This window comes from Macrotis lagotis, chromosome 7, assembly GCF_037893015.1.
Source record: "Macrotis lagotis isolate mMagLag1 chromosome 7, bilby.v1.9.chrom.fasta, whole genome shotgun sequence".
Lineage (NCBI taxonomy): Eukaryota > Metazoa > Chordata > Mammalia > Peramelemorphia > Peramelidae > Macrotis > Macrotis lagotis.
Window position 1 is genome coordinate 171,300,578 of NC_133664.1, and position 18,933 is coordinate 171,319,510.

Below are 18,933 nucleotides of genomic sequence, written 5' to 3' on the forward strand. Positions count from 1 at the left end.
TGGGCCTTGAAGAAAGCCAGGGCATCCAGGAACAAAGAAGAGGGAAAGAATTCCAATATGGGAAAAAGCCAGTGAAAAGGCACTGTCAGGAGGTAGAGTACTTTGTTTGGGAGAAAGGTAATATCTATAAATCACCTTCATATGAAAACAATGAACCTTTTTAAAAAAAACAAATAAGTGAAACAAATTATACAAGACTAACCTGGTTTTCATTTTTGGCAGGTAGGCCATGGAAATGTTAAAAATATAGGTTACCTAGATTTAGAAAAAACTTTTGACAAAGTTTCACATACTATCCTTTAGGACAAGATAGAAAAATGCAGTTCAAATGATTTAGTTAGGTGACATTAAAATTGACATTGAGTAGTTAAATGTAAAACGCAGTTAATGCCATCTTGGAGAGAGCTTTAATGTAGTGCCCCCCCCCATCTGTCTTTGACTCTGTACTACAATATTTTGTTAATGACTGTCACAGATGGCATATTGATCAATTTGCAGATGTGTTAAAGCTGGAAGAGATACCAAACACACTGGATGACACAGGGTTAGGATTCAAAAAGATTTCATATAACTAGAATGATTGATCAAAATAAATATGATTAAATGCATTGGAAATAAATGTAAAGTCTTATATCATATCCAAAAATAAAATTCCCAAATGTAAAGTAAGGGAGATATGACTAAGCAGTAGTTCTTGTTAAAATTACCTGAGTTTTTTTTTTTCTTAACATAATGAAAGTAGAATATAAGGCAATAATTTAAATAAAAGCCAAGAAAAGCCAAAATAATCTTGGGCTGCATGAAGAGAGACATAAAACATATAAAGTCATAAAGAGGGAGGTAAAAGTCCTTGTTGTACTCTGTCCTGTGCAAACTACATTTCAAGTATTTTGTTCAGTTCTAGGGATCATATTTTAGGAAGCCCATATGATGAGATGAAATATGTCCAAAGGAAGGTAACCAAATTGGTGAGAAGACTTACAAACTATATCTGAGGGTATGATTTGAAGAAACTGGAGATATTTGACCTAGACAAAGGAAGATTTATGTAAATATGTTAGTTGACTTCTTTTTCTACTTGACTCTATAGGACATAATTAAGACAATTTTCTATAGGACAGGATTAAGAACAATTTTCAGAAACAGGGATTTATAGTTAATCAAGGAAGAAATTCCTAACAGAATCATCCAAAAGGGTAACTAGCTGCTTTCCCTTTACAAGATGTCTCCAAGTCAAGACTGGATACCCCTTGGGGATGTTGTAGCCTAGGTGACTTTGAAGATCCCTTCCTATTCTGAGATTCTATGATTTGTATATCTGTTATATTATCCCTTCTCAACTACATGAAGGGAGGATCATATCTTCTCATTTTTGTATATTAAATCCTTTTTTTGCACAGTGTTCTGAACATAGGAATAGGGATTGGATCCACAGTTTCTTTGATTTAGATAACTTTTCAGCTGAAGGCATTCTTTCTATTAATATAAGTCAACACCTTCTCTAGAATTTAAAAGTCTCAGAGAGCTGTCTGGAGTGGCTTTTGTGAGATCACATAGCAAGTATATGTCAGAGGCAGGTTTTAAATCCAGATCTCATTGACTTTGAGTTCAACTTTCTGATCAGAATATGACCCTTGAACATATATTTCTTTTATTAAAATGTCATCTTAGAGAATGAAGGAACTTTAAAAAGCAATGAATACCAGCCTCTTCCCTCTAAAAAGGATATTCTATACCATCTAACTCTGGTAACCTCAAAGAGAATAGTTATTCTATGCTGAAAATTCTCTAGGAAAGAACAATATAGAACATCTCTCCTTATTATGCCTATCAGTATTTAACAGCCCTTACTAGAGGGGAACAGTTGAAAACAAAGCAATCAATACCTTTGACCAGTGTCTAACTGGTTGATCCTTTAGCAACAGTATTTGATATACAAAGCAAAGGAAAGATACAATAAGTATATGTTATCTTGTTCTTTCAAAGGGCTGAATCTTGCCATCTGTGAAGCAATTTAATTTTTATTATACTGGAATCCAGTGAGACTGTCCTGCAGTTCCTTTATAAACAGCAACCATGCTTTAATCGCAGACTGTCCCATTGGGCCTAATTGAAATATTACATTATTCAGTGCATTCAGTTTTGATGGGATGAGGTTCTCCTGTAATTTATATATCCTTGGGGTAATGTACACTTTTTATAGAGACATAATTTTGGAAGCAATTTTCCATAAAGTCACCATTAGCTTATAAATTTGAGATAATTAGACAATGAGCTCACTCACCTAACTTATCTGTGCCAATAATACTATATTGATGACAATACTTGTTCTAAAAATTACAGGATAAATTTTGAGAAAAACTAGCTTCTGAAGATGAAAAGTTTCATGGGGTTTTTTGACTTTTGGTAAATTCCTGTGTTTATGGTACATGCAAAATAAACACGTGAATTTATACTGAAGATGGTTTAATGAAATCAATTAATTCATTTTCAGAAAAAAAGGTATTCATGATCTCAGTGATAAAATGTATTAGCTTTAAAGTAAGAAAGTACCAATATTACTCAAGAACATTAAAAAATTTAAGGCAAATTTGGGTGAATTATTATATTGAATCGATTAATAATATTTGTTCCTTTTTAAGACTAATTTTCTCTGGGGCCTTTTAGCCTTTGCTGATTAGTATGACTGCATAAATTATAAATGAATGTTCTATTAATTTTCTTTCTTTCTCTCTTTTTCATCTGTTTCTCTCTTCTATCTGTCTTTCTTCTCTTTTTCTTTTGATGGGGCTGGAACTTTACAGGAAGAAGAAGAAATACAAGGAGAACCTCATTGTCTCGTGATGGAACATAAGGTTATAACAGGTAGAGTACAATAAATGGGCCCATCCTTCCTTTCCTGACTGCCATCTCTTGTTGTAGGACCAAAGGAGATGACAACTTTGTAGCTCATAAGAGATAGTCTCTGCTTTTCTAGTATGGCTGGTGGCATGTGATCAGAAATGCTACAGCTGTGATATATTCCAGGCATCTGGATCGTCTGGTTGCAATGCAGAAAATTGTTATTTTCAGGAAAAAATGACTGCATTCTTTGGCTAAGAAAAGCTGGTTGTACAAGTCTGGTGGAACAGTTTAGTGTTAAAATAACTAATATAAGTTAGTTATTGAAGTAGAAAGCATAGTTTGTGATGCATTTTTGGTGAAAAGGGGTTTTTGGTTTTTTTTTTTTTGCTTAAGTGAACAGATGATGAAATTGCTCTGCTATCTATTAAAGTGACAAGGGGGAAAGAGAAAGAGTTAAACTTAGAATCAAAAGCCAAGGTCAAATCTTGCCTCAAATACTTGCTGTGTGACCCTGCACAAGTTACATAATTCTGCCTGATTAACTTTCCTATCTGTGAATAATAACAGAACCTATATCTCCCATGATTGTTGTTAAGATAACATGAAATAATATTTGTAAACTTTAATATATTATATAAATCTAAGCTATTGTTAGTGCTATTGTTGCTTTGGGTCAAGGCTTGTTATAGTGCTTTACATGGGGCAAGTTTATAAATTAGTTTATAATTAAGTTCATTAATGATAATGCTAAAATGAAAATAATTACTCCTCTAATGGACTTAATAGAAAAGGCAAAGCTTTTACCTCTCCTTTCTAATTCTTGGTTTGATTTTCATGGAAATCCATGCTGAATTATCACAAGAATATTTGCTGTGAGCAAAGGCTCTTGTTCTCCTTTGTTCAAGTCAGTTTTCAGTTGTGTCTGACCCTTTTTGACCCTATTTCAGGTTTTCTTGGTTTGCCATTTGCTTCTTCATCTCATTTTACAGATGAGGAAATTGAGTTAAATAGAGTTAAGTGACTTGCTCAGGGTCACACAGCTAATGAGTGTTTAAAACCAGATTTGAATTGAAAAAAGATTAGTCTTCCTGACTTCAGGCCCAGCACTTTCTCCAATGTTCCACTTAACTGCCTTATACTTTTTTTTAAAGTTATTTGTTTATTCATTTTGAATTTTACAATTTTCCCTCATTCTCACTTCCATCCCCCCCATCCCCACAGAAGGCAGTCTGTTAGTCTTTACATTATTTCCATGGTATACATTAATCTAAGTTGAATGTGATGAGAGAGAAATCATATCCTTAAGGAAAACTGCCTTATACTCTTAATCAACCTAATAAAATTGAGGTTGTTAGCAAGAGAGGAGAATGGCTAGGACAAAGGTTGGCCACCTTTAAAATTCAAGGTACTAAACTGACTACTGGTGCTTTGTTTTAATGTGTTCTGAGACTACTGACTTTCAAAGGTAGGAGTAGGAACTGTGAATGTGAGCCAGTTTTAAAAGTGGTTAGTAAGGTAAGCAACTGAGCAGAACATCACTTAAAATTGTTAGAAATGTTACCTTCGGCATTTATAAGTTTCTACTCCTTAGGGTAAGGGATAATGGGAAATGTTATTGGTAATTGGGAGGTAGCAATATAAGTTTTGCAGCTAATAGAATTTTTGAGATTTATTGCTGTGTAATATTATTTTATACAGGCCAAATGTCCCCGTGGCACAGAACCAGATGGGCTTTTAGATACTTGTTATCATTCAATGAGGAAATTAAACCTTATGTCTAGAGTGGAGATTCTATGATTTTATAACCTCTCATGAAAACTTTTCCTAGATGTGAACTGATACTATGAAGCAACATACAAAGCATTAGAACAAGAAATTTAAATTTTTTAATTTTTCTGATGTCCTGAATCTTTAAGACCTTAACGTTTATTTTTGCCGGTATTCATTTTCTTTTACAACTAACTCACTTTCTTCTGTGCTCAGCCTTATCTAACTGGTTAACCTTGGCATTTAATTGCCATTTGGCATTTAATTCCCCACCAACACAAATTCTCTTGAAAATTATTAAGGTAGGGACAAGAAAGAGGAGAAACTTCTAACTTGTCTTTTGTTAAACTGCAGAGTGGTATCTTTGCTGATTCTCAAAGGCAGCACTGGGGGCTATTCAGGAACTTGTTACATCAATTTTCTTTGAGTTTGGTTTCTTTTAAATTTTGGTCCTATAGATAAATGACTTACTTATTTAAATCAGTGTTTTCTGATCATTCTAATCATTCTTTCAAGCATCCTCCTGGTAAGCATCTCATAATTTGAGGACAAGCAGGTTCCCATTAAATCTTTTGGCCTTTGGGCCTGAGAAGGAGCAAACTTCTACACAGAATTTTCTCTTATAGTTTTATATAATTTTCTTAGTGTGCCTTCAGGTTTTGTGATTTTCATTCACTCAACGACCAAGGTAAATAAGAGTACTTAAAATCTGAGAGCAAAATACTATAAACTGAAACAAAAATAAAGTTGAAAGAGGACACATAAAAATCCAAGTCATACCCATTTGGAAATGGGCTCTTTTTTGTTGTTGTTGCTGGGTTTTGGCTTACTGTCACTTGGATCCTAGCAGCTAATGACCTAATCCTTAGACACCTGAAATTCTATCCTGAGGTCTGTAATTTATACTTGAAGGAGTCAACCAAAGGGCAGTGACCTGTCAAGGACAGAGGCATAGATTTCTAGAAACAGAAGGAAGGGGGTCAATATCTTTCTCTAATAATTGAGTGAGTATAAGGACATGTTGTCTTGTCTAGAAAAGATTACTCAGTCCTCACCAAAGACCAGCTATCATTTTTTTTTTTTAAGTTTTTGCAAGGCAATGGGGTTAAATGTCTTGCCCAAGGCCACACAGCTAGGTAATTCTTAAGTGTCTGAGGCTGGATTTGAACCCAGGTACTCCTGACTCCAGGGCCAGTGCTTTATCCACTATGCCACCTAGCTACCCTGAGAGCGATTTTTTAAAAAAAATTTTAATTTTTTAATTTTTAAATATTTTATTTGAGTTTTGAGCTTTACAGTTTTTCTCCCAATCTTACTTCCCTCCCCTCCCCCCTTGCCACGGAAAGCAATCTGTCAGTCTTTATTTTGTTTCCATGTTGTACATTGATCCAAATGGAGAGAGAAATCACATCCTTAAGGAAGAAACAGAAAGTATAAGAGATAACAAGATCAGACAATAAGATAACTGTTTTTTTCTCTAAATTAAAGGGAATGCTCCTTGAACTTTGTTCAAACTCCACAGTTCTTTCTCTTGATACAGATGGTATTCTCCATTGCAGACAGCCCAAAATTGTTCCTGGTTGTGGCACTGATGGAAGGAACAAGTCCATCAAGGTCGAACATCACACCTATGTTGCTGTTAGGGTGTACAGTGTTTTTCCTGGTTCTGCTCATCTCACGCATCATCAGTTCATGCAAATCTCTCCAGGCTTCCCTGAATTCCCATCCCTCCTGGTTTCTAATAGAACAATAGTGTTCCATTACATACATATACCACAGTTTGCTAAGCCATTCCCCAATTGAAGGACATTTACTTGATTTCCAATTCTTTGCCACCACAAACAGGGCTACTATGAATATTTTTGTACAAGTGATGTTTTTACCCTTTTTCATCATCTCTTCAGGTTATAGACCTAGTATGGTATTGCTGGATCAAAGGGTATGCTCATTTTTGTTGCCCTTTGGCCATAGTCTGTAGAGCAATTTAGAACTGTGCCCAAAGAGCAGCAACCATGTGCAGACGCTTTGATCCAGCAATGCCATTACTAGGTCTGTATCCCAAAGAGATCATAAAAAAGGGGAAGAGTCCCACATGTTCAAAAATATTTGCAGCAGCTCTTTTTGTAGCGACAAAAAAGAATTATAATTTGAGTTTGAGATCATTTGAGGAATGGCTGAACATGTTATGGTCTGTGAATGTTGTGGAGTAAGATTTTTCTCTAAGAAAGCATAACCTGAGCGTCTAGGTGGCGCAGTAGATAGAACACTGGCCCTGGAGTCAGGAGTACTTGAGTTCAAATCCTTCCTCAGACACTTAATAACTACCTAGCTGTGTGGCCTTGGGCAAGCAACTTAACCCCATTTGACTTGCAAAAAATTAAAAAGAAAAAGCATGACCTGCTGGGTCATGGGAAGCACAGAAAGACTTGCATAAACTGATGCTGAATGAAGTAAGCAGTTAATATGAAGTGGTCATATTAACAACAAGATTGTAAGATAAACTATGATGGATGTAGGTCCTTTCAGCAGTTCAGTGATAAGGACAGTCCTGAGAAATCTGATTTAGAAAATACCATCCACATCCAGAGGAAAAACTATGGAGTCTGAATGTAGAACAAAGCATTCCAAAGCATTCACTTTTTAAAACTTTGTTTTTTCTTTCTTACTCATGTTTTTTCCCCTTTAGTTCTAATTCCTCTTTCACAACATGACTATAATATGAAAATACATTGAACATGTTTGTAGTGTACAACTTTTACCAGATTGCCTTGGGGAGGTGGAACATAGTAGAAAAATGTGGAACTCATAAAACTTGCAAATGTATTAAAGGTTGAAAACTGCCTTTGCATGTAATTGGAAAATAAAATTTTTTTATAAAAAGGATTTTCTTTGATTATTGTACTACTGAGAAGAGCAAGACCATCATAGTTGATCATCATACAATGTTGCTGTTGCTATTTATGTATACAATGTTTTTCTGGCTTTGCTCACTTCTTAGCAACAGTTCATACAATTTAAAGGATTCTTAACCTGAGATCTTTGGATTCACAATGGATAGATTTCTGGAGTTCAAAAATATTTTGATAATTGTATTTCTCTCTTTTTTTTTTTTTGCAAGGCAATAGGGTTGAGAGTCTTGCCGAAGGTCACACTGCTAGGTAATTAGAAAGTATCTGAAGCTGCATTTGAACTCAGGTCCTGCTGACTTTAGGGGGTGCTCTATCCACTGTACCATCTAACTGCCCCCTTGATATTTGTATTTCTAAATAATTGGTTTCTCTTATAATCCTATGCATTTTATTTTAGGTTGATAAAGGCAGTATTCTTAGAATTCAACAAGAATTCTTCATCAGACTGCCAGAAAGGGTTCATGACACAAAAAGGTTAAGAACTCTTGTGTTAGAGGAATTTCAAACATCAGGCAAAAGTGGTAGTCACAGAAGTACTGGGAGGACTAAGACTTTCCAAGTGTTACTGAAATCCCATCTACCCCATGAAGTGCTCATCTAGTTCAGCTATTTGTAAGGGCAACTTTCAATGTTAGATTAATACAGGAAAACTAATTTAAGTTATCTTAACTATCTCCCACTTAGGGAGCCATCCCAGTGCTAGGTATAAGGCTGCATTTCCTAATAATTAAAGACAAATGTGGAAGATCTTCCACTCTCATCAAAGAGCAGGTCTTAGGACCTGATAACAATCAACTGGGAGACTGATCCTAGGACAGATTCAAAGTGGAGAGATAATTTCATTGATAATAATTGTATATTAAAAATATACAAAAGTTCAGAAAGAGACAAGACAATTTTGTTATAACCTTGTTAAACTTGACGTGCTTAAAAACTAAATTACTTAATATAAATTCAGTTTCATTAGCAATCCTTTTATTCCTCGTGTTTTAGAATGTTTATCTTTATTAAAAATACATAATAATAAAGAACATTTTTAAATCACTTTTACATATTCTTTCCTTTTATTTATTTGCAAGGCAAATGGGGTTAAGTGGCTTGCCCAAGGCCACACAGCTAGGCAATTACTAAGTGTCTGAGACCGGATTTTAACCCAGGTACTCCTGACTCCAAGGCCGGTGCTTTATCCACTGTGCCACCTAGCCGCCCCATTCTTTCTTAGCTACAACTAGAAAATTTTTCTTTTTTCTTCTCCTCTAGGAATTTTTTCCTTTTCTTCCAAATTTTCTGGAAACCATGTTCCTTTCACACTGGTTTCTAGGGCTGATCCAGGACATGTGTGATGAGGGGTTTATATGTGAATGAGCAGGTAATGGACACTAGCTAAAGAGCAAGAATTGGAAATAGGCTAATTCCCAGGGGTGAAAAAAGATAATTCTCTGGGATGCAGGGACTACCAGGAGCAGGACAGGAACCACTGGTAGGGAAGTGGAAGATAGGAAAGACAATCTGGCAATTTTCCAATTGTACTTGGGGTCAACTACTAACAGTTAATAATTTCATGGAGTATCTATATGGTACAATGGCTAGTGCACTGGTCCTGGAGTTAGTCATGCATGAGTTCAAATCTAGACTTGGTTACTTACAAGCTATGTGATTCTTCACAAATCACTTAACCTCTGTGTCTCCATTTTCTGAACTGTTAAAATGGATATAATAACCTTGGAGGATGATTTTAAAGACATGATAAGATAATATTTATAAAGTGCTTATCTGACACATAGTAGGTGCTATATATAGCCAGTCCAGGATCCCAGAAGGTCTGATTCCAAGTCTCAACTCTGATACATATCGGTTGTATGACCCTAAGTAAGTCACTTACCTTCTCTTTGCTCCAGTCAACTCTCTAAGCTCTTAAGTTACAGAGAATATGCTGACCTGCCTTAGTGGAGGAAGTTTCCTCTCCTTGGTGAAGTCACAGGTGCAGGTACTTGATAAATGCTTATTTTTAAAACAAATTATGTGTCACAAGTTCCTATCAGATACATGAGGTATATATTTTTCTTCCTTATTTTTCTTCATTATGATTCCTCATTATGTTTAGATGATAAATAGTTCTTTGTACAGAGAAGTTATTAAACATTACTTTAGATCAGAGGTTCTTGACCTGGAATTTCAAATGGTCAATGAACTTATATAAGGGAAAAAAACCCTGACATTTTTATTTTCATGGAACTCTTAGCTGATTTTTAATTTTTCTTTCACTATTTCAAAATATTATTCTAAGAAGAGGTATATAGGCCTAGTCAAGTTGCCAAAGGGTTCAAAAAAATATTGAAAATCCCGGCTTTAGGTAATAGAATCAGCATCTTACAATTATATGTTACTTTTAATTCTACAAAGCACTTTCCTCTCCACACTAGGCAGTACAAATAAAATTATCCTCATTTTACAGTTATGGAAACTGAAACCCCAAGATTTTAAAAGATATGTCCAACTCACTTAGTATGTGTCAGAGATGAGTCTTTAATCTGATTTTCCTGACTTCAAGAACAGATGTTTTTAGTCATAGATATATACTGGATACTTGAAGGGATTTCCCAAGCCAAGTACAACCCTCTCTTTTTTGTACAAGAGGAACATGGGGCCCAGAAAAATTGAGACCTGCCTGAGGTTACCTGGGTGTTAGAATTGGGGTTTGGACCTAGCTGGGATCTAGTGATAGAGGTGGTATTTGAACTTAGGTCCCCATGCACAGATCCAGTACACTTTTAAGAGGGTTTAAAAAACAGGAAATGTGCTTGAATTCTTTTGAGATCATATTTGAAAAATCTGAATAATTTCCTTTTGGAATCAGTTGTTTTATGTTTAAATGCTGAAATCACTTGTTTAAAAAAAAGATTAAAAAATCCTTAAAAGTATACAGACATATATATCTCTATTATCTGCCATTTCTTAGGGCTTCTCTATATTCAATTCTAGGGATCTAAATTTGATTTTCCCAAAGTTTTAAACTGCTTCAATTCCCAAGAGAAAATGACCCAGTTCACTTCATCTAACTGTGAGAAGAATGTAACAGGATATTTGCACTTCTGGAAAAAGATGGGTTTGTGAAAGCCCAACACTCAAGAATGGCTGTTTATCACGCTTTCATTTCCTGTGGTTTGTAGTGCTCTGAAGAAAAGTAAAGTTCTAAGCCTATAAGTGGTTGAAATCCTTAGACTAAAAATGGGTGTAGTAAAAAATATATTTATATATTTCTGAACCTTCTATGGGGGAAGTGATACTGGGGCTTCCCATGGAACTTCCTGACAGTTGTAATATAGTTGTTTTATGTAAAACAGATCTGCCCTGGAGGATGTGTAGGCTCATGGGTTATGCTTTGCTCTCAGAGAACCTAGTATCCCTGCCAGAAATGAAGCTCCTGTCAGAATTAGCCCTATAGCTTCCCCATTTCTCCCTTATGATCTTAACAGATTGGCTATTTTTCTATTCTTCATATGTGATACATCATCTCTCAGCTCCATGACTTTGCACTGGCTGTCCTATATATCTGGAATGCCCTCCCTCCTTCTACCTCATAGAATCCCTCCTTTCCTTCAAGATGTAGTACTAGCACCAGCTTCTCCCTGAAGCCTTTAGTAATCCCCCCCTTCCCAAATTATCTTGTGTTTATTTTTTTATTGTAATTATAGACTGGATAAGTATGCTAGTGGCATAAAGAATAAAGCTCTGGAACACCTAAGTTCAAATCCAACAATAGACACTTACTAGCTGGGTGAGCTGTAGGCAAGTTCCTTGACCTCTATTTTCCTCAGTTTCTCCAACTATAAAATGAGCGCAGTAACAGCATCTCCCTCCCAGTTTATTATCAAACAAAATAATATCTTCAAAAAGCTCTTAGTTCAGTATCTGAAACATTGTAAGTGATATTTAAATTCTTATTCCCTTCCTTGCCCCTATATTTACTTATATTCTCCCCAGTGGAATATAAGCTCTATGTAAGTAGGGATTGTTTCATTCTTTGTACTCATATCCTCAGTGCCTCTAGTAGAGGCTTAATAAATGTTGATTTGATTGCTCAAGAACAGGTTATGCAAGTTGCTCTTTTGCATTGCTAAATTTCTAGAACCTTCATCAAGATATGCATAGAAACTATTCATGTTGGAAAGAAAGAAAATGGAATTTGGTCATTGGTTTCTAGATAGAGCCAAGAACAGATTTTAGTCTGTCATGTGAGATAACCTTTTAAATTCTGTTAAATTATCACTATTATAGATCAATTCCTTGGGGGCTGAAGTTCCTTTTTTAGAAACCTTGACTGACTGAGGGGGGAAAAAAACCCAAACTGTCTTAAAGTTCCTCCTTCTCACAGGGTCACTTTCCCTTATGTCCTTTTCTCACGAGATATTTCATTTCAAATGTAATTCAAATGTTCCCAGAAGACTTTTAGTTTGAAGTCCAGCAAAGTGAAGAAAGACTTGATGTGCAACTCTTCTACTTGTCTTAATTACCACTCATTAATTACTTATAATTTGAAAATAAGACTACTTCTCTATTCATCAAGAGCAAATCATTTGAACTAAAATATAATTTGATTTATATCATGCCAGTTTTCCTAAAAAAAATGAAGTCTCTACACCACCTATTTCTTATATTAATCACAAGACTGATGGAACCTAGAATTAAGGCAGAAAAAATGTTCTCACACCCAAACCAAAAGAACTACTGGAAAAGAGTCACTGCTTCTAATATACATACATACATACATATATATATATATATATATATATATATATATATATATATATATATATATATGTCTATGTCCCCTGACATAAGAGTAAGAAAATTTGGGTTTTCCTCAGAGATATTGTATGATCCTGAATGAGAGGCAGTCAACAAATATTTATTAAGTACCTCCTATGTATCAGATACCATGCTAAGTCCTGGGAATACAAAGAGGGTCAAAAATTAGTTCTTGCTCTCAAAAAGCTCATGGTCTAAAGGGGGAGATAATGTCCAAATAAATATATATACATATAACTATAGAATCAGTTCTACCTTCATGAGAATTTGGGAAAAAAAGAATGTGCTCCATTGTGATTGATTTATTAGGGAATATTTTGAGCATAACTCAAATTCCAAGTTAGCTTTTGCTTGATTTCTTTTTTGAGAAGTGTAAACAGAAGACTGCAACACTTCACAGTAACTCACAAGCTACCAATGCCTGATTTCACGAGTACACTCCAGGTCTTTGTAAAGATAAAGTACTATTTTTATTGGATATCTTCTGGTGCAGCAGAAGCTGCAAATAGAGAAGAATTGGTCCACACCATCCTCACCTCCTTTCTCCTTAGCCTCCACATAAGAGTTCCAGTGGTCAGATCCAGAGGATGTGGTCACTATTTCTTATATTCATGTATTCATGTATTTTATATTTAGCATGTTTAAAACTGCGCTAACATTTGTAATAGGTTCCTATCTTTTTTTAATGTTCCATTAACATTTTTTCCATAAACTCTGTGGTTTTTAATTGTGTGATTTTGCATAGTACAGCACTTTTTGGGAATGCATATGTCTCATTATAGCTGAACTGATTGTATACAGGATAAATTGGGGACAGACTCAGAGGGAAGTCATTAAGATTAAGGAGGGCTGGGAAAGGTTTCTTGCAGAAGTTAAGACTTTAACTGAGACTAGATGGAAACCAGGAAAGCCCTGAGGTAGAAATGAGGAGGAAGAGAATTCTAAGCATGGGGGCAGCCAGGGAAAAGACTCAGATGGTGTATCTTGTACAAGGAATAACAGAGACCTATGTCACTAGGTTGCAGAATATGTGAAGGGTGTAAGAAGATGGTTGGTTGGTTGATTCTTGTCCTTCGTTATCGAAGAAGACCAAAATGATAGGAATTATGATATTGATTTGACTTATGATATGATATGATATTAGAGATGAGTTACAGTGTGTCCGACCATGACTGATTAGACCAGTAGGAACATGGAATGCTCTACCACAGGTTTGGCAGAAATTGTCCATGTGAACACCTGAGGTGGTTAGTCTAAACTTATGTATCTCAAGTTTTCTTTGATCTGCTTCAATTCTACCTTGCTCATAGAGTGCAGCACCCTCTCTGATGAGAGCACGAAGTGCTGTGAGGTCCTGGGCTGTACACTCAATTTCAAAGTTCATAAGAGTGTTTCTGTATCATTTTTTCTGACCCTTCTGTGAGCACTTGCCCTGTGAGAGTTCTCTGTAAGATAAGTCTTTTTAGCAAGCAAATGCCTGGTATTGGAACAACATGGCCAACCCATCTTAGTTGTACTCTCTGTAGTAATGCTGGAAGGCTAGGAAGTTTAGCTTGAGAAAGAACCTCTGAATCTAGTATCTTCTTCTGCCAGGTGATCTTCAGAATCTTTCTAAGACAATTTATACTTTTTTTTTTTGCAAGGCAAATGGGGTTAAGTGGCTTGCCCAAGGCCACACAGCTAGGTATCTAAGATAATTTAAATGGAAGTGATTCAGTTTCCTGACATGGCACTAGTAGACTGTCCAGGTTTTATTGACATATTACAATGAGGTCAGCACAAGGGCTCTGTAGATTTTCAGTTTAGTAGTTGGTCTATTATCACTTTTCTCCCATACTTTCTTCTGGAGTCTTCCAAACATTATGCTAGCTCTGGTAATGCATGTGTCAACTTCATTTTCAATGTGTACCTCCCTGAAAAGGAAATTTTGAAGTTAAGTAAACTTATCCATAATATTCAAAACTTTCATTTGCAGTAATTGATGGCTCCATGTATGGATGGTGTGGTGCTGGCTGATGGAGCACCTGTGTTTTCTTGAGGTAGGGCCAAAGTTAGCACAAGTGACAGAGGATCGATCCATACTTTGTGGCATCTCAGCTTCAGGGGCTGCACTGAGTGAACAATCATCTACAAACAGAAGATCATGCACCAACATTCCCTCCATTTTGATCTTGGCTTGTGGCCTTTTCAAGTTAAAGAATTTACCATCAGGGTGGTAAACTGATCTTGCCATGTTCATCTTTAGTGAAAGCATTTGATAACCTGACTGAAAACAGCCTACTAAAAAGCATGGGAGCAAGAACACAATCTTGTTTCACTACACTGGTTACTGGAAAATCATGAGAGCATCATCTACACTCCAGAACCCAGGAATGAATGCCATCATGAAATTGCTATACCATACTGATGAACTTCTCTGGGCAATCAGATTATAGCATATTTTTCCATAAACCCTGCTACTGCTGGTATCAAACACCTTGGTCAGATCTACAAATGTATTCAGACCTTTGTTCTGTTCCTGGCAATTTTCCTGGAGTTGCTGGGCAGCAAACACTATACCAACTGTTCCTTGACCCTTTCTGAAGCCACATTGGCTTCATCTTTCAGAGGAAGGATTAGCCTATTGAGGAGGCTTCTAGTAAGAATCTTACCAGCAATGACTAAAAGAGAAATACCCCTGTGATTGTCACAGGACAAACTATTCCCTTTACCTTTATAGAAGTGGACAATGGAGGAATCCTTGAATTCTTGGGGTAATAACCTCTTCCTGCCATATAACTTGGAAAATTTTAGTCAGTTTTTGTATGAGCATTGAACCCCCAACTTGTAGATCTCAGCTGGAATAGAATCAGCAAGTTAATTAGAAGATTTTATGTTTGATCCTGAAAGTAATTGAAAGCTACTGGTATTTATTTAATAGGGGTGGAGTTCAGTGGGGAAGGAGAAATGTCAAGGTCATATCTGAGTTTTAGGAAGATCAATTTGACAGCTAAGTGGAGATTGGACTGGAATGGGGAAGAGCAAGCTCCTCCAACAAACTTTTGCATTATATAGTTCGGAGATCAGGTAATAAGGGCCTGCACCAAGTTTGTGGGAGTTTCAGAAGAGAGAAGAGGAATGTAAGAGATGCAGAAAAGAGATGAAAAAAAAGAGAAACAATAGAATTTAAGAACTGATTGGAAATTGGGAGAGAGAAAGTGAAAAGATGAGAATGATACCTAGGTTTGAGCCTGGGTGACTTGGAAAATGGAGGGGGACCTTCAACTATTAAAAATAAGTTAGGAAGGGGGAAAAACTTGGGTGGAGATGGGAGAAGATAGTGAGTTTTTATGAATTTGAAATATTTTCAACATCCAGTTCAAGATTGTTACAGAGGATAAAGAGCTGGCCTTGGAACCAGAAAGACCTAGATGGTATGATACATACTGGCTGTATATCCTAGGAAAGTTCCCTAACTTTCTAAGACTACCAATTGAAGACATGGTGTTGACCTGTCTTGGTAGAGGAAGTTCACCCAGGAGTTTCTTCTAACAATGGAACTTCAGGTCTAGTCCTTATTGAGACAGCTAGGTGCTAGGAAGATTTTATTATGTCATATCTGACTCTTTGTGACCTCATATACCATATCATGCTAAGTCCTTCTATCCTCCACCCTCTCCCAACTGATCTGTCCAAGCTCATGTTCTTTTTTTTATTTTAATTTAATTTTTTTTCAAGCTCATGTTCTTTACTGACTCTTTCATCCTCTGGAGTCCCCTTCTCTTTTTGCCTTTTCTCTTTTTTTCAACATTAACATCTTTGCTAGTAAGCTCTGTCAACTCATTATGTGGACAAAGGAGCCAAGAAGATCTGAGTTCAAATCCTACCTTCATATATTTACTGTGTGACTCTAGACAAGTCACTTCACTGCTAACTCTCAGTTTCCTTAATTGTAAAATGTGGATAATAGCATTTATCTCCCAGGATTGTGGTGAGATTCAAATAGGATAACACTTAACACAGTGTCTCACACCTAGTAGGCAATGTTTCTTCCCTTCCCTTCACCCTGTCCCTCTCTATGCCCCAAGTGAGGGCTACCTAAGAAGTTAATTGGGTATTTCTATGTAATGGTTTACTGCTCTGACTTTTTTCCAGGAAGGCCTAACAATCAAAATTAGGAGAGTTTTCATTATCTACTTTGTTAGATGACACAAACCAAATACCAACTTACCCATCATGGCCTTGAGTGACTAATGGGACTGTGTTTCAAAGCACTTTGAGAACTTAGAGGAAAGGATTATACTGGCAAAACATATTAGTGCTCTTATCACCCACTGCTCTGAATACCTGGCAGCCATCCTCCTTAGGATCATTATCAGTGTAACCTCCCTGTGTGCCCCAACCCTCTGGTTATTATAGCCGGATTTTATTGTTTAAGAAATCCAGCCTCCTATTTATTCATGCTCAGAAATTAAAGTACAAATATAAAAGAAAACCAGCTTGGGGTTGTGTACATAGCATGCACCTGATAAATTTTGTTGACTGAGCACTCATTTCATGCTTGGCCTCAAAATGTGTTCTTTTTAGCATCTGTGTATAATACTGTTTGTATAGCATAAGTGTATATTGTCATTATTCTTAACACACCTGGCAGGCAAACCAATAGATTTTTCCATTGAACAATCTTTCTTCTTTTGATTTTAAAAGGGGAAACTGAGGCACAGGTTTTCAATGCAATTTCCCTTGCCCAGTGAGCTTAAATGAATTTGGAATATTTTTGACATCCAGTTCACATATCCTTTTATCCATATATCCATATATCATAAAGCCTTCAATATCCAGTTCGACCAGCTCTGGTAAAGTCCCCTAACTTTCTAAGACTACAAATTGAAGATATGAAAATAGATTAAGATTAGAACTCAGAAAGTTCATCCAGCTCCCAGACTTCTGCCTAGCATAATGAACTGCATTGTTTCTCTAGGTTCCTCTGGAAGAACCTTTAATCATCTGGTGTTGTAAAACTTAATCTTGCCACATCTCATTTTCTTTTGTGTCTGTTTGCAATTTCAGTCCAATAAAATAGGTCTCTGATCTTAAAATGGCTGGCTAAGAAACCAAAAATTGGTGGATTTAACCAATTGACTGATTGTTTGTTCAGAGAAGGGAGCAAGGAACATAGACTCTGTGGAATCTACACCCTTATCGTGTGAAACTATGATGGGTCAGAATGAATTGGTGAAGAGGTTATCAGAACTGACTCTTAACAAAGAAGTCTCAGAGCACAGTCAATCAGAAGAATTAAAACAAATCCAGAAATAATAGGAAAAAGTAATTGGATTTGAAAAACAAAATCATAATGTAAAAGAATTATCCTTAAAATGAGATCATATTGGAAATTGACCTTCCATCCATTACTAGATAGATTAAAAACAAACAAAAAGATAGATCATTCTGTCACCTCCTTAACTTTATACATTCATTGTAAGAAAGAAAAGCTTCCAGTCTTGAATCATTTAATCAAATATTTAACTTCTAACTGAATTTGAGACATCCATCAATCCATCCATTATAGCTGCTTCCATGACTCAAATGTATTCAGATTTGAGGGCAGTGTCATAAATATGATCATAAGTTTATAAGACTCTGGATTACCTTCATGAAGTGACTATCCTACCAACAAAGCTCATAATAATTGACCAGGGCAACTAGGTGGCATAGGATAGAGTGGACTTGGAGACAAGAAGGCCTGAATACAAATATGACCTCAGTCACTTACTAGGTGTGTGACCCTGGCTAAGTCTGAATGCCTCAGTTTCCTCATCTGTAAAATGGGAATAACAAAGTACCTACTTCTTAGAGTTTTGTGAGCATCAAATGAGATACTCATTTTAAAGTGTTTGGGGACATTGTAAGCCCAACACAAATGTTAGTTATTATTATTATTGTCCCAACCACATTGGCTTTACTATTTTTGAGGAATACTTAGAATCCTTAGTCTTCATTCTTTCTCCTCAAATGTAATCCTTAGAGAACAAAGGATTTCTTTTTTTTTTTTTAGGTTTTTGGAAGGCAAATGGGGTTAAGTGACTTGCCCAAGGCCACACAGCTAGATTTCTTTTTTTTAAAGAAAGATTTTATTTATTTTGAGTTTTACATTTTCCCCCTAATCTTGCTTCCCTTCATGCACCCCCCCCCACAGGAGGCAGTCTGTTAGTCTTTACATTTTTTCCATGGTATATATTGATCTAAGTTGAATGTGTTGAGAGAGAAATCATATCCTTAAGGAAGAAAAATAAAGTATAAGAGATAGAAAAATTACAAAATAAGATAACAGGGTTTTTTTTCTAAATTAATGCTAATAATTTTGGTCTTTGTCCAAATTCCATAATTCTTTCTCTGGATACAGATGGTATTCTCCATTGCAGACAGCCCAAAATTATCCCTGATTGTTGCACTGGTGGAATGAGCAAGTCCATCAAGGTTGATCATCACTCCAAGAACAAAGGATTTCTTAGCATAGTGCTGGCATAAAATATTTACTTAATTATTGACCCACTGACTTCCTTTAGCTTAATTCTCTGGTTGATCATCTAGGAAGTACTTCCCCAAAGCAGGTATCTTACTG

At 36.0% G+C, this 18,933-nt stretch overlaps 1 protein-coding gene across 1 annotated transcript in view; it reads left to right on the forward strand.

The window, feature by feature from the left end:
* Nucleotides 1-18,933, forward strand: part of FAM107B (family with sequence similarity 107 member B) — a 371,993-nt gene that overhangs the window by 199,607 nt on the left and 153,453 nt on the right. The window contains exon 3 of the mRNA XM_074194078.1: nt 2,824-2,865. Within this exon, the coding sequence (XP_074050179.1) occupies nt 2,824-2,865 (42 nt within the window). The remainder of the gene's footprint in view (nt 1-2,823; nt 2,866-18,933) is intronic.